Genomic DNA, 16,783 nt, shown 5'->3' with positions numbered 1-16,783 from the left:
AATCACAAATCCAAGAGAAATTATTGATTCAAGTTAGAACCGAAAACTTACAAAATTAAACATTTGATGTCAGCTTAGAAGAAAATACTAATTTACAGTCAAAATTGAGATTTTCTTCTTGTTTATTTTGAATACCCATATGTTTCTAAAGCAATGAAACAATAGATCACATGATTAAAACTTTACTATACCCAAATGGGGTGAAAACAGACTCAAATACAAATTTCAATTCCGTTTAAACAATATATCTATATAGTGTTAGAAATGGTCTGAAATATATGATGCTTTATATTGTCCCATTTTTTTTTTTCTTTTTCTCTTGTTGGTTGTGGGACTTTAGGCTTCTGATAGTTTAGGAGGGAGAGTGAGAGAGAGAGAGAGTATTAACATAATAGATGGTGCCAAACAACAACAAACAACAAATAAAATTTACTTAAATGTGATCTTTTGAAAATCTTGGAAACACATCCATTCCTAGATGGGATGGCCCATATGAGCGGAATTTTTTCAAGGCAAACACAACAGCTAGCAATTCTCTTTTCGGTTGTAGTTTTATTCAATTGAGCATCCAAGAGAGTTTGTTGGCATAATAAATAGCATGAGAAATCTTGTCTTCACGTTGTCCCAAGATAGCACCCATAGCATAGTCGAATGGGTCACACATGATTTCGAATGGGAGAGACCAATTGGGAGGCTTCATGATAGGGGCAGAGGATAGAAGAGAGTGAAGTTTCTCAAATGCCCCCAGACATTCTGTATCAAATTAAAAGGAGTCTCCCTGGAAAGAAGATTGCACAAGGGTCTACAAATCTTTGATAAAGCGGCGATAAAAGCCAGCATGTCTGAGAAAAGAGCGGATTTGTTTCACCCATGTAGGCGGTGGAAGATTAGCAACGAGTTCAACTTTCACCCTATCTACCTCAATTCCTTGCTTGGACACGATGTGTCCCAAAACTATTCCTTCTTGAACCATGAAATGGCTCTTCTCCCAACTCAAAATCAGGTTTGTCTCTTTGCATCATTGAAGAACGAGTGAAAGATTTTGGAGACAAGTATCAAAGGATGATCCAAAGACAAAAAAATCGTCCATGAACACCTCAAGAAAATTTTCAACCATGTCCGAGAAGATAGACATCATACACCTTTGAAAGGTCGCAAGTGCATTACACAACCCAGAGGGCATGCATCCACAGGCGAAGGTGCCTAAAGGACAGGTGAAAGTCGTCTTTTCTTGATCCTAAGGATCCATGGCCACTTGGTTATAGCCGGAATACCCGTCTAGAAAACAGTAATAACTTTGGCCAGCAAGACGTTCTAGGATTTGATCAATGAATGGCAGTGGAAAATGATCCTTCCTAGTGTTTGAGTTGAGTTTTCGATAATCAATACAAACGTGCCAACCAGTGGTTGTGCATTGTGGAATGAGTTCTCCAGCCGAATTCTCAACGACAATGATACTAGAATTCTTTGGTACCACTTGTATGGGGCTAACCCACTTGCTATCAAAGATGGGGTAAATAATACACACATTTAGCAGTTTCACTACCTCTTTCATAACTATTTCCTTCATATGAGGGTTTAACCGACGCTACGCCTCACGGGAAGGTCTAGTGTCATCCTCCAAATGAATGTGGTGCATACAAATGGACGGGTCAATTCCCTTCAAATTTGGAACAGTCCATCCAATGGCTTTTTTGTGCTTCCTCGGCACATTCAACAGGCTACTCTCCTGGTTTTTCTATAAACTTGAAGCAATGATGACTGGGAGAGTGTCATTAAAACCTAAGAAGGCGTACTTGAGCTTATCAGGGAGTGGTTTTAACTCAAGTTTTGGTGGGGACTCCAGAGAAGGAATGGGAGAAGTGCTGGAAGTCAGAGGCACAGGCTCTCTCGGTACTCTCCAAGGTGGAAAGTCTATGGTGGTAGCATTGTCGAGCAAGGTGTTAACCTCGTCGACGTATTGCTGTGTATCAAATTCATCCCTGCTAAAGTGAGTCAGGCATGCCTCCAAACGATCTTTTGCCAAAAGGCAAAGGAGTGAGTCTTCAATAGTTTCTTCGACGATGTCCAAGAAGAAACACTCATTCTCATCTGGTGGGTGTTGGAAAGCGTTGAAGATGTTCAACCTCACTTTAATATTCCTAAAAGATATCTGCATCACTCCAGTCCTACAGTTCATGCACGCATTAGCCATGGCTAAGAAAGGACATCCGAGGATTATAGGGATTAGTTTATCGGGATTGGGGACAGGTTTTGTGTTGAGAACTATGAAGTCTACTAGGAAGTAGAACTTGTCCACCCTGATGATAACATCTTCAATGATTTCACGGGGTTTCTTTACAGATCGATCAGCTAGTTGCAAGATAACCTTTGTGGGTTTCAACTCTCCTAGGCCCAGTTGCAGATACACAAAGTAAGGTAGGAAATTCACACCAGTTCCTAGATCAAGGAGGGCTTTCTCAATCTCGTGGTCTTCTATGATGCAAAAAATGGTAGGAGCACTAGGATCCTTGAATTTAGGGGGAATGTTGTGCTAGATGAGAGAGCTTACTTGCTTGGTAAGAAGGACCTTCTTAGGAATGTGATTCCTTGCTCTATGCTTCTAAGTGTATAGGTCCTTGAGAAACTTGGCGTAGTAATGGATTTGCTTAATAGCATCAAGGAGAGGGAGGTTGATTTTTATTTGCTTGAAAACCTCTATCATGTCTTGGATCTTCTCTCCTCGTTTCCCTAAATGAGAGGGATCTTTGAGGCGCTGATGAAAAGGAGCTCGGGGCTTGTATGACGTCTCAAGAGTGGGAGAGGTTGAGAAAGAGTCCTCATTACGCACTCCTTTGTCATTTGTGACCTTTAGATTCTTAAGGGGGGTCAATTTGCTCCATCCTTCTTTCTTTGACCTAATTTACAATTGTTCTTCTGCTCCTCATTGTGGTGACAGCATGGACCTACTCAGGATGAGATGTACTCCCTTAGGGTTTGGCACAAGCTGGCTTGGAAGCTTTCCCTCTTCTCTCTTGTTGAGCATATTAGCTATCTGCCTAACTTGTGCTTCCAACTTGGCTATGGACTGAGAACGGGAATTCACCAGTTGAGTTTGGGAGCTCAACAATTTATTGGTTGATTCAAGAGTTGCTAACACCTTATCCTCAAAGGTGTGTTCCTAGGAGGAGGTGGTTCAGGTTGGTATTGCTGTTGAGGAGGATGATAGTTGATAGTTGGGTTGAAGGAATGCTTGATGGGCTGCAAATGTGCTTGATTGTGCAGTCCCTGAGGTTGAGCTGAATTCCTTGAGGTTTGACCTCGCCATGAGAAATTTGGGTGGTTTCTCCATCCTTGGTTGTAAGAATTGGAGTAAGCGTCATTTGATTGTTTCCTACTTTCACGAAAGGCCTTGACTTATTCCATCAAACACTCGACAAATGATGACAGAGAATGGCAGTTTTGAGCCACATTGTAACGCCCTAGAAATTAATTAACTGGTAATTAATTCCACAGTTCATCTCCCAGTGTTAACCCTCACGGAACAAGACTCAGGAACCTCTACTCCTTAAAAAGAAAGGCTACTAAGCAGCAAAAAATATGAGGCTCTATAAACATTAATCATAACAACCAGAGCATCTACCAAGGAAGATAAAAATCATACTATACACATCATCATCTTTACAAGGGATTCATTCTATATCTCAATATGCAAGCATGCATGAAAGCTCTAAGTCTACAACACAACTCAAAAGTACTAGTTACCATGAGTACCTGCATAAGCTTGCAATAAGTCCTCGAGCATCTCCGAGGCCGAATCCTTCACAATAACTGAAAGGTTTGCGGTATCCATCTCTGCTCAACTATCTATAACTGCATAGTTGTACATATGGAGCAAAAAGGAAAAATAATACAAGGTTAAGTCTGATGATTTAGTAAGTATAAATGCACATGACATACTCGTCATTGAATAGTGAACTCAATTGTTTATAAAGCACATGCAACATTATGACAGTTTATCATGGATGTGATAGAAATATAATATATATGCTTATAATCATAAGTAATAGTAATAGTTCAACCGTATGGTCTAGCCGAGATATTACCCCTTCTCAGCAAGGTTGGCCCTATCCCGAGGGACCTATAATACAACACCGGTGCCCCAGATATCGTACGCTACCGTCCATCCCATTAGTGGCATGACTGAGTTCGACCTCGGTTGGCCCACGCCACTAATGATGTCCGTCCTATACTGACCATCCATTAGGGAATGGCTGTGCCTGATCACGAAACCATGGGATCCAAAGCCCACACACACACATATTTGAGCATAAAGCTAACCTATATAATAAGCCCATGGCCGTTATCCCGCACGTACAGGTGTACCATTTCATACGATGCAATTAATCTTATTAGTCTTTTACATGCATAGTTTTACCAGCCCCATTGTTATCTTATTAACCAAAACACATTTTCACAAAAGAGACTTCACAGTAATTCCAAAATGTATTTCATGAGAGTTGCAAAATATGAATGTTTGATATATATATATGTAGACGTGCAATGCGGGAAAAGTAACAACAAGCATCCAAGTGAGTTTGTACTCACCTGGGTCGTAAGATTCCTCCGTAAAATTCCCTTGAGGCTTCATAACCTTGAGTACTGAAAAAAAGACCTATCATTAGTTCTAAATTCAACTAAAACAAACCTAGAACATGAAAACAGAGGTTATCGGACAACTGGCCAAAGTGGAGTTCCCTGGAACGCTTCTGACCGTACGTCTAGTCTCGTGGCCATACGTCTGCCCAGAAGACTTGTATGTTTGGTCTCGTGGCTGTACGTCCACTTAGAGAGTTTCAAGTAGAACCTCATTTGGTTCAACTGACCTCCTATCCTCCCAAACTGGTTCTAAAGCTACCAAAATGATTCCTAAGACCTCCTATCTCAAAACAAGGTCTCTATGCAAAAGGACATGAGCTCAACAAGAATTAAATGCTAACCCATGCTTAAACCAAGATTAAGGGCAACAACGTAACTAGAAGCTACAAACTACCAACTAAGCTAACTATGGAAAAACACTTAAACAAGATAATGACAAAGGAACGAACTAAGCTTAGAAGATTACCTCCTTGAAGCGAAAAACCTCCAAGAATCACCTCTCCTTCTCCCATACTCACAAAACCCACAATGACACCCACACAGGGGTAATAGAGAGCCTGGGAGCGAGAATGGGCATGAAAGAGTGAGGGGTAGGGGTATTTATAGGTGAGAAAAAGTAAAGGGCGTACCAACTATTCTGAAAATAAGCGGATGTCCAATACTATTGGAGCGTACGTCTAGTACTATTTACCCAGTAGTTCGAAGGATGTAGCGTACGTTCAGGTATTATCCAGGGGTTAACCCAAAAGTAGCGTATGTCCAGTACTATAGGGGCGTACGTCCGTATTCTATTTGCAGAGTACGGCATACTATTGTCAGTGTACGTTCGAAGGTCCCCATGCGTACATCTTGTACTATTGTCAACATACGTACGGTGGTCCTCTAGCGTACGTCCTCACTAAAGACAAGAGCGTACGTACAGTGGTTCTTAACATACGTCCGGTCCGAAAGTTCAAATCCCAAAATGCCCCTCTAGCTGTTCCTAGCGACCCAAAACCCAAATTAACCTTCTAACTAAGCTACCTAAGCTTAATTAATTATTTGGGTCACTACACACATGCATAGGACTTGCACACAAAGAACATGCTTTAACTTGATGATTATTAGCTGAATTCATTGATAGGCTTAGAGAGAGAGCTTCAACCTTAAGAGTGAGTGCTTCAAGTTTCCACCTTAATCCGACTCTTCTTTCACATCATAGATGCCTCCCTTCTTGCGGGCATGAGAAGATTTGTCCAGATGACTCAAGAAGTCCCACTGTTGAGAGCTTTCGGACAACTTGTCCAGAAATTTGTATTAATTTGTTGTCTGTAAGGCTTAAAATCCCTCCACCATTCATGGACTCAATCATACTACGGTTAGACACAATCAAATCATTGTAACAGTATTGGATAAGACGCTAGGTCTCAAATCCGTGGTGGGGACATTTCAAAAGCAGGTCCTTAAATCTCTCCCAGCTCTCACAAAATTTCTCCTCCTCCTCTTGAGAAAAATCAGTTATCTCCTGATGATATTCATTCGTTTTTGACATGGGGAAGAATTGTTCAGGAATCTGCTAACAAGTGTTTCCCAAGAAGTGATGGAACCGGGAATATTAGAATTCAACCAAGCTTTCGCCTTATCCGTTAGAGAGAATGGAAAAGGCCTCAAATGCATTGACTCATCAAAAAAGTTTTGAAATCTAAAAGTAGAACAAATTTCAAGGAATGTCTTTACATGTTGGTACAGATTTTCATTGTTAAGCCCTTTGAATGATGGGAGGATTTGAATAATGTGGGGTTTCAACTCAAAATGAGTCGCGGTGTTTGCGGGCAACACTATGCAAAACGAAGGGTTGGTAGTGATGGGTGCAAATAGTTCCTTAAAGGTTCTCTCTCAATTCTGAGGTCGTTCTACATTCTCAGCTCATTCTCCCATCTCAGCAGATTTTTCTGACCCAACTTGTGTTCTCACTCACCTTCTTAATATTTTTTCGATTTCAGGATCACAAGGTGTTAGCTCTAAGCTTAATCATTGACAACCAAGCATGCACTAGCTCATTCATACAAGGTAAAATTGAACTAATTCACAAAACTAAATACAAGTATCACAAATAAAAGCACAATAATAGAAATAATTATCTATAGAATCTTAAAAAACTCACAGAAAGGACCAAAAATGAATTTGGCAAAAATTTTAGCTACTGAACGAAGCTAGTGCTATCTGCTAGGCAAGGGCGCTTGAGTGCGGATTGGAAGGGATTAAGCGTAGATGCGATGATTCCTTTAGATGGTGCTATCTTGAGCGTACTTGCGCTTGAGCTCATTGATATGCGCTTGAGCTCATTGATATGTGCTTGAGCGCGTTATGGAGATACGGTCTGATAGAAACTTTTGCAAAACCGAGTAAAATGAAACACACAAAATCAGCAAAAAAAAAAAAAAAATCTTCTTTCAAATATATATATATATATATATATATATATATATATATTTGACACCTTCTATACATAGTCCTATCCTACAATGATTTGTACTATTGCGAGTGGTATTTTATTATTGATATAAGCCTTCACACAAAAAGACCACATCAATTTTTGGCACTATATATACAAGGTCTTAAACTAAGAATGAAATTAATTTCAATCTCAAAACCTTAACAACGCAATCGTTAGCAATCCCTGACAATAGCATCAAAAATTGATGTGGTCTTTTTGTGTGAAGGCTTATATCAATAATAAAATGCTACTCGCAATGGTACGAATCCTTGTAGGATAGGACTATGTATAGAGGGTGTCAAACCTCAAGGATTGCTCAAGGATGATTTTTGTTGTTAAGCTCATAAGATATTTTCTAACTTAATTCAAAAAGTTGATTTGTTGGATTTTGCTTAGGAAAAGAAATTGCAAAAATAAAAACGAGTAAATATTATGGATGAGGGATAGATGATTCACTTCACCACTAACCTCGTAACAATGTCTAAAAATATTGAACATGTGAATCTCATTCTATGCATGATATGAATAGTGTGTGGTTATTAGGCACCCAACAAAGTCTTCAAGAAATTACCACAATCAAAAGCTAAGTATAGCCTATCTTTGGGTAGCACGGATAGTCCACCTAACATAAGATGTGGCACAACCCATCTTCCCTAAGCATAAACTATCAAAACTCTAAAAAAAAGGTTTTAAACATGCTCAATGGAGAAGCATAACTCATCTTCAGTTAATATGAACCATCTACCTGTGTTACACTAAACTAGGGTGTAGTATGATTCATCTTCCCTAGGCATGGCCTATCAAACCCTCTTGAGTTTGTGTCAAAGAATACCATTGCATAACTACCATTCCTATAATCATAGAAATTAGAAAATGTTGAGTTCAACCAAAATGAAAAGCTTTCTAAGACAAGATAAGGATTTCATCAAGATTGAATATGGACTTAAACTCAATCACAAATGTATTTCACTCATGGTTGTCACTACTCACAAGTATCACACAAATCTGATCCTCTAAGTTATATAATCATCATACTGATGGTGCATAGGGTGATCATACTATAACAAGTGTGGTGTAATACCCTGACAAATCACCAATTTCAAAAGATAAACGATTCACTCAAAACGACAAACATTTTTCATAAAACAAGGTATTATGAACCAAAACCTAAAACCCTTATGAGTAAACCCAAATCCCTTGAGATTTTCCAAAATTCCCTAAGATCACACTCTCTGACCGAACGTTCACTAGGGGGACCGCCCAAACGTTCGCCCCTAACATCAGTACAAGTGTTTGCTTGGGGGACTACCATGAGCATTCGTTGACTAGTCTTTGAACCATTAGGTAATACCCAAACGTATGCCTGAACCCTTTCATCCATTGTGTAATAATACCCAAACTTTCGTTGACACTCTGAAAAGTAATTTTCACCCATTCTCTACCTTTTCAGAAGAGAGCATGCCCCAAGCCTCTATATAAACCCCTCCCTTTGACCCTGAGCCCCTCCTCACACCAAAAAATCCTAATCCTAGAGTGATGAGTGATTTTGAAAGAGAAGGAGGAAGCCTTGGTGGTCTTGCTATCTTCTAAGGTATTTTCTTGCTCATTCCCATAATCTTCATGTTATAATTATTGCTTTCTTAGTATTACAAGTTTTAAAGATGCAGTGACAAGTTCTTATACCCATTTTCTTACAAAGACCAAGAATATTTTAAAGAGTTTTCAACCCGCCTTTTATTTGCTTTAAGTTTGCATGTTAGCATGATATGTTACTTTGCATGTGTCCATTAGGAGCCTAGGACGAGATTTACCACACCATAGAAGCATAAAACCATGCTTGGGGCTTCTGGTCGAGAGTTTCCACTCCCTGGCCGAACATTCTCCCACGGGCTCAAGTGTTTGCCCAAAGAGCAAGACGTACACCTAGTAACTCAAATATGCAAGCTTAAGGTTTCGACTGCCCCCTTTCGTTAGGTAAAACTTATTGTGTCACTCGGAGAGTTCTCTAGTACTGCATATAACGATGTGTCGTATTTCGTTATACCAAGGATTTGTGATGTCGAAAGACTCGAGTGACCACACAAGGTAAGCAAATACTTACGACTGCTTTCCTTACAAAAGTGCAATATGTTAGTTGACTGAGCATGCGTATGATATGAGTATGCCTATATTTTTGTATAACTTGGTAACTACCTTAACAATTGGTTGATTAGATGCATCGTATGACATGGTACACCGGTACGTGTAGTATAATGGCCATGGGCGTACTATATAAACTTGATTCTATGATCAAATGTGTGTATGGATGTGATATAAGGGCCTTGGATCCAATGGTTATTTCGTGACCGGCGCAGCCTTAACGGGCGGGTCACTACAGGATGTACATTATTAGTAGCATGGGCTACTCGAGGTCGGACTCAGTCAGGCTGCTAGTGTTATAGACGATAGCGTACAATGGCCGAGGCATCGGCATTGTATTACAGGTCCCTCGGGACAGCACCAACCCTGCTGAGAAGGGGTAATATCTCGGGTAGACCATATATGATCGTTATGACATAATAAAGCATTAGTTTTCTACATTAAAACACTTAGGTAATTGCCGCTGAAAGTACACCTCTTTCTTTCAACAAAACGATATTTTCATGGTGCATTAACAAAGATAACACCTCTTTTAAATCTTTATCAAATTGCATGTTTATTTATGCTCAATAATAACTAGTTCATGTCGTACCCAAGTCTGAGGTTTGCTTACTAAGTCATTAGACTTATGCGGTTATTACATATTGTAGGAAGCCTCTTTCTAGGAAGATAGGAGTGGCGAGGTTCTCACTACGGAATTGTTTAAGACAGAGATCTCGATGTTGTTATCAGGTTTGCTCAGGTTATTGTTTCTATTAGTTGCTCTGTGTCTATGTTTCGAGGATAATATAAGCTTCTTTTTTGGTTATTAGATTTCCTAGATTTATTTCACATTCCTATGCATTAACTCTGATGATACTTAGAGGGGTGGTTCCCCAGTTAGCTACCAGTTAGCTATATTGGGGTAATTGCCAGTAACCCTACCAGACTGGTCAAGGCCAAATTTGAGGGCGTTATATGTGATCCCCATACCTGATTATTCCTACAAGAAGGTAATAACTTCCATACAGAGGTTATCTGATAAGAGGACACAACTCTTGGCCAAAAATCGTGATATGTAAGAATGAAATTGTTATAGAATTATGTTCTTATGGGACTCTATAAATAGAGTCCCATAAGAACATAATTCTATAACAATTTCATTCTTACATTAGTCTCTCAAATTCTATTAGTCCTCCATTGGATTTCCACTTTAATGGGAGAAATCCTTCCAAAAGATGAATCAATAAATTCTACAGTGGTATGAGAGCATAGTTATAGACGATCAAGAGAATGCTGAAGACTTTCGACTTTTTCCTATCTAATATTCGGCAAACTATCAATATGCATGTGATCAGTTTGGCTTCTATAGTGGCATCCTATAATCTTCATAAAACTCTTGAGAAGCTAAATGAACAACCCCTCGTGATCACTGTTGGTGGTTTGAAATATAAATGAAATATTGAAGCACTAAGGAGAACGTACCTTTTGGAACAAAAAAATTGGGTAAAATTCCATAGTTTGCCATTAGAGGAATCGAAGAAGATTTTTTCAGAAAAAAACTCTCACAAACAACCATGAGATTTCATCTCCGAACCCAAATCTCAATTCAAGAACATGTGTGGAAGAAGAAAATCCAAGGGTCACTTCATTTGAAGATTGTGATTCGGATTTTACACTTTAGGAAGAGGAAGATCTGGAGGAAGAAAGGATACAAATTAAGAAGATAAACCAGATCTAAAAACTGGTCAAAACATAATTGTTTTATAGCTAAGGAAATTCGGACGAAGGGCTCGGCCCCATTTGAAACGACGTCGTTTCGGGCGTCACTACACAAGCGCCTTTTAGTGCCGTTTCAGACATGGATTGGGTCATCTGACCCGCTCCACACTTCCTAGAGCAAGCCCGCAAGAAGCAACATGACTCCATTCTGGAAGGACATCAGTGCAGTCTGACCCACCAACCGACACGTCAACCCTTCCGCTCCAGCCCAAAGTTTAGACACAATGCTCGAAAATTTGTCTTGAGAGCCGAAGCCCAAAATGCCAAAGTCAAAGCCCAGATTCATGCCCAACCCGCTGAAAAAATATATTGCCCAGTCTAGTATCCAACCCGCTAAACCACCCACTTTCACGATCTGACCCAGGATCCAACTTGCGCCACACATCCCAATCGAGAAGTTGAGCTGCGTGGCGTGCCGACCCACCTGCTGCTAGCACTGGCTCCAACAATGTCGATTTAGCCCATTCTGATCACTTGGTTCATTTGAACGGGCCAGTTCAGGATAGATTTGTTGATCTTGACTATTCTGGACCATTCCACCCCCGTTTTGGACCATTCAAAAACTGTTGGAATGCCGACTCAAAGGGGAAGAACACTACAGGTTTTATTAACAATAATTTCAATAATTTTCAGTAGAAAAATCATAGAAATGACTGGGAAAGGGGGGAATCTTAGAACCAAGGCTATAGAAGTGCAAACCGAAGGTTTATTCGACTCTATTGGTTGTCCCCAAGGCAACACAAGGAGGTTAAGTTCACCATTCCATACTTGGCTTGAACAGAAACATCATCTGGCAGACGAGTGAGGAGTCCACACCCCTTAAGGATTGTCAGGACCATTGTGCAAAGCCTTAAGGACCCGTGGCCAATAGGCATTCACTGCTACAATCGTCCGAGGACGAAAGAACGGGTCAATCTGCCGGATTCAAACTTGGCGTATTATTGGGGTAATTTGAACAACTATTAGGCCATACTGACCTACCTCGATGACAATTGATTTTCATGAAGACATTACTATTATTACTATTATTGTTGTTAATATTACTATTATTATTGTTCTCATTTTTTATTTTTCACAATTATTGCTAGTTTGTAATAATTAGAACCACATATATATATATATATATATATATATATATATATATATATATATATATATATATATACATATATATATATATTATGTTGTATTGTTATTAAGACAATTGTAAAGATTTACTGAAAAATTATAATTATAAATATTATTATTATATTGTTGTGTCTACTTTCTAAAATGGAAATTAAAGGTAGCATTGATTCCTCTAGGGTCGACAGTCTTAATGTGATGAATTTTAGAATGTGAAAATGACACATTTCTTATGTACTGACACATGAGAAAACATAGTACACCCTCACATCAAATAAGCCCAAACTAGATGACTAGAATGATGGGGAAGCCATAAAGAAGCATGAAAATGGATGGAAGACAACTTAATGGCGAGAGCCACACTTCTTCACAACATGAAGGACAACATCATTCCTCTGTTTGAAAGTCACAAAATTGCAAAAGAAATGATGGAAGCATTGGAGGCAAAGTATGGCCCAAGGTCTGACACACACATACAATTGCTATTAGATAAGTACAATTGTGCACGTATGAGTAAAAATGACTATGTGGACAAATTTTTAAATCAAATGGAATTAATTGCAAAAGATCTTGCAAATGCAGGTCATCTTGTATCAGATAAAATGCAGGTAACCACCATACTTAATTGCCTCCCCTTATCATGGGAACATGTGGTGACTTCTTTAACACTTAGTAGAAAAGAGGTCTCCATGGTTTCCGTACCAGTGTTACTTGTACTCAAAGAAGAGAGAAGGAACAACAAGCAATTTGATAATGGCTCCAAACATATCTCAGACTGTTCGAGCTCCTACATTCAGAGGCAAACCCAAAAAGTTCAACAAAAAATGGAAGGGTAAGCCAAAAGGTAAAGTCAAAACTAAAGGAGCATAATTTAAATATGGACAAGTAGGACATTTCAAAGTAAATTGTCCAAAAATCAATAGCGATAAAAGACAGAAGGAAATAACAATGACGATCACTAAAGTAATGATGGCAGAATAAACTTCAAGCTCATGATGGATAGACTCAGCATCAACAAGACACATCACAAGGGGCAAAGAATTCTTTGTAGACTTCAAAGAGAAAGCATCTAGAGAACATAAAGTATACATGGGCAATAACACTTATAGTTACGTGTTAGGAGAAGGAAAATGTAAGATTTCTGTCAAATGTTCAGTTATTGTTTTACATGATGTTTTATATGTTCCTAGTATCTGGAGAAATCTGCTATTAGTTCATGTATTAGATAACAAAGGATACTGGATCAAATTCAAATCTGGGAAGGTCTACATTAGGAAATGGAATACTTTTGTAAAGGGTATTAAAGTTGATAATATGTATTTAATTAAAGTTGATAATAAAGTTTCCATTTCACATTACTCATGTGTGTCTGACAATAGTTCTTATATATACCATTTAAGACTATGCCATATTAATAAAAATAAATTGATAAGAATGAATAAGGGTGGATTACTACCATAAATTAGTTATGAAGATTTTGATATATGTGAATCATGTATTAAATGAAAAATGACTAGCAAGTCTATTTCAAAACACTGAAAATCATCAGATTTATTGGAAGTAATTCACTCAGATATATGTAGACCATTGAGGACTAAAATACATAGAGGAATGGAATACTTTATTACCTTCACCGATGAGTATTCAAGGTATGGATACATCTACCTCATCAAAAACAAATTTGAAGCTATTAAGAAGTTCAAAGAATACAAATTGGAGGTAGAAAAATAGTTAGGGAGATCTATTAAAAATTGAATAATGATAGGGGAGGAGAATACGAAGCTATAGATAATTTATGCAAAGGAAATGGAATAAAGCATTTGTATACAATGCCATATAAGCCTCAACAAAATGGTATTACAGAAAGGAGAAATATAACTTTAATGGAAATGACAAGATCAATGATGGCATTTGCTGACTTACCTATCCATTTTTGGGGACAAGCCTTATCCACATCAGCTTACATACTCAACATGGTTAAGACAAAATCCAAACCTTTAAAACTTTATGAGATCTGGACAAGTTTGAAACCCAACATAGAAAATCTTAAAGTATGGGGATGCAAAGCTCATTTACTTATCCCAAAACCTTTAAGGGATAAATTAAAAGATAAAACATGGGAATGCAGGTTTATAGGATATGTTGAGAATTGCAGTGGATATCGATTCTACCATTCCGAGAAGAGATTGATAGAAAGTAGGGATGCTGTCTCTCTTGAAAATTCAAATCAAATCACTCCAATAGAAGATATCAAGCTATTAAAAGATGAAGAATCTATACAACCAGTACCTATAGAAAGCTCATTTGAAGAAGAAAACATTAGAAATCTTCAGGACAGTGGGAGTAAAAGAAAATTTAATCTGAATAAACCTAATCATGAAAGCAGTTGGAGGGTTAAAAGGCAAAGACGACCATTCATCATACTTAAAGATCATTATGTACTAAGCATAGATGATATAAATCTACAAGACGATCCAACTAGTTTCAAAGAAGCTATAAAAGGTGATGATGCAGACAAATGGATTGATGCAATGAATGACGAACTAGACTTAATCAACATAAATGATGTCTGGGAGCTCACAGATCTACCACACCAAACAAAAGCCATTGGATGCAAATGGGTACTAAATAAGAAATTTCAAGCGGATGGAAGTCTTGATAAATACAAGGCTATGTTAGTGGACAAAAAGGATTCACCCAACAACTAGGTGTGGATTTCATTGACACTTATTCGCCTGTAGCAAAATTCACCTCGATAAGAATAATCATGTCCATAGTAGCTAAGCTGGATTTAGAGTTCCACCAATTAGATGTAAAAACAACATTTCTAAACAGAGAATTGAAAGAAGACATCTATATGATTCAACTAGAGGGATTTGAAGTGAATGGACATGAAGAAAAAGTTTATAAATTAAAGACATAACTGTACGGGCTAAAGCAATCCTCGAGACAATGGTACTTAAAATTTCACGAGGCTACCATGGAGATCAGTTTCGAGGTAAGTCTACTAGATCATTGTGTTTACATATACAACAACAATGATAGGTTAACCATATTGTCATTATATGTAGAAGACATACTATTGACTGGAAATTGCTCAGAAATGATTCAAAGAACAAATAATTTTTAGCATCTAAGTTTGAAATGAAAGACATGGGTGAAGCAACCTATGTCTTGGGAATAAAAATTTTAAAGGACAGGACCTCGAAATTGTTATACTTAGATCAAGGGAAATATATGGAGAAAATACTTAGAAGGTTTAAAATAGACAAATGTAAACCCCTAAGCACGCCCATTTCAAAAGCGTCAAAATTTGAGCAAAACAATGTGTCCTAAAAATGAGACAAAAATTCTTGAAATGGAAACCATCCCCTATGCCTAAGATGTGGGCAATCTCATGTATGTCAGGATAAGCATAAGACTAGATATTTGTCATGCTGTGGGATTGGTAAGTAGATATCAATCCAATCCAGGAAAGGAACATTGGCAAGTGGTAAAAAGAATATTCAGATATCTGCAAGGCACTAAAAACATGGGTTTGTGTTTTGGATTAGAAGATCTAAACATTGTAGAATACACTGACGCGGATTTTGCAGGAGATATAGATGACAGAAAATCAACCAGTGGCTATGTATTCCTATTCGGGGGAACAACTATTTCTTGGTTAAATAAGAAACAAAATTGTGTTGCAAAATCCACAATGGAAGTTGAGTATATATCATGCAGCACAACAGTTAACAATGCTATTTGGATTAAGCGTTTCATTAAAGTCTAAACTTTGGAATGTTAGATGGGCCTGTCAATGTATTTTGTGATAATTAGTCTACCATCTCTCTAATAAAAAGTGGAGCTCAAAGTTTCAAAGGCAAACACATTGACATAAGTTATCACTATATTCAAGATATAGTAGAGAGGGGTGAAATAAAAGTTGAATTTATTCCCTCAATAGGGATGGTAGATGATCCCCTGACCAAAGGGTTATCTCTAGATAAATTTAGAGAGCATGTAGCAAAAATGGGATTGAGAAACACTTAAGAAATAGCTACATGGTTCACGGCATAATCAAAAGAATTCAGGGACGCCTGAATGAATTATGGTATGTGCTTTCACCCCATTAAATTAAATAAATAGTTTTGGGTGAATGACACTTATAAGCAACAGGCATTATAAACTGACATAAATGTAAAGTCCACCAAAAGGCATTATGTTAAGTTTGGTGTAATGTCTATATTCCGATAGTGTAATAAACATCAGAAAGATGTGTCAATATAAATCTCAAATTGGGATAACCTTAGAGGAAAGAAATTGAATGAAAGATTCAATACAGGTTTACATATGGCTATATGTAAAAACCATCAATTGTAGAATGGGTGTGGACTGTATGCCCAAGTAAGGATAATTGATGTTATTTGCTTAAATTATATAGCAAGTAAAGTCACCACTAATATGTCATCAATTAGACACATGTGATAAAAAGGTACAGTCAGATGAAATAATATAAGTGTACACACATCAAGAATGTTATGATTTGATGACTATCTGCAAGCACTCGCAGATTAGGAGTTGCCATGTTTTGTGTTACCAAGGTAATCATGTACAACTAGGTTTCATTACCAAATATAATAGTATGATCAAGTGGGAGAT

At 37.9% G+C, this 16,783-nt stretch overlaps 1 protein-coding gene and 1 non-coding gene across 2 annotated transcripts; one reads left to right on the top strand and one right to left on the bottom strand.

The window, feature by feature from the left end:
- Nucleotides 1-1,738: 1,738 nt before the first annotated feature.
- On the bottom strand, nt 1,739-4,630 carry LOC132181822 (uncharacterized). The gene is made up of 2 exons (XM_059595053.1): nt 4,588-4,630; nt 1,739-2,475 (listed from the first exon to the last, which is right to left on the bottom strand). Exons 1-2 carry the CDS (start codon nt 4,628-4,630, stop codon nt 1,739-1,741), a joined length of 780 nt encoding a protein of 259 aa, XP_059451036.1.
- Nucleotides 4,631-6,047: 1,417 nt separating this feature from the next.
- On the top strand, nt 6,048-6,153 carry LOC132183478 (small nucleolar RNA R71). The gene has a single exon (XR_009440442.1). It is a non-coding gene; the product is annotated as a small nucleolar RNA R71 (small nucleolar RNA).
- The last annotated feature ends 10,630 nt before the right edge of the window (nt 6,154-16,783 follow it).

Source organism: Corylus avellana, chromosome ca5 (assembly GCF_901000735.1).
Source record: "Corylus avellana chromosome ca5, CavTom2PMs-1.0".
In the NCBI taxonomy this organism is placed as follows: domain Eukaryota; kingdom Viridiplantae; phylum Streptophyta; class Magnoliopsida; order Fagales; family Betulaceae; genus Corylus; species Corylus avellana.
Note: the sequence above shows the minus strand (reverse complement) of the source record. Positions and strands in the feature narration are given on the sequence as shown.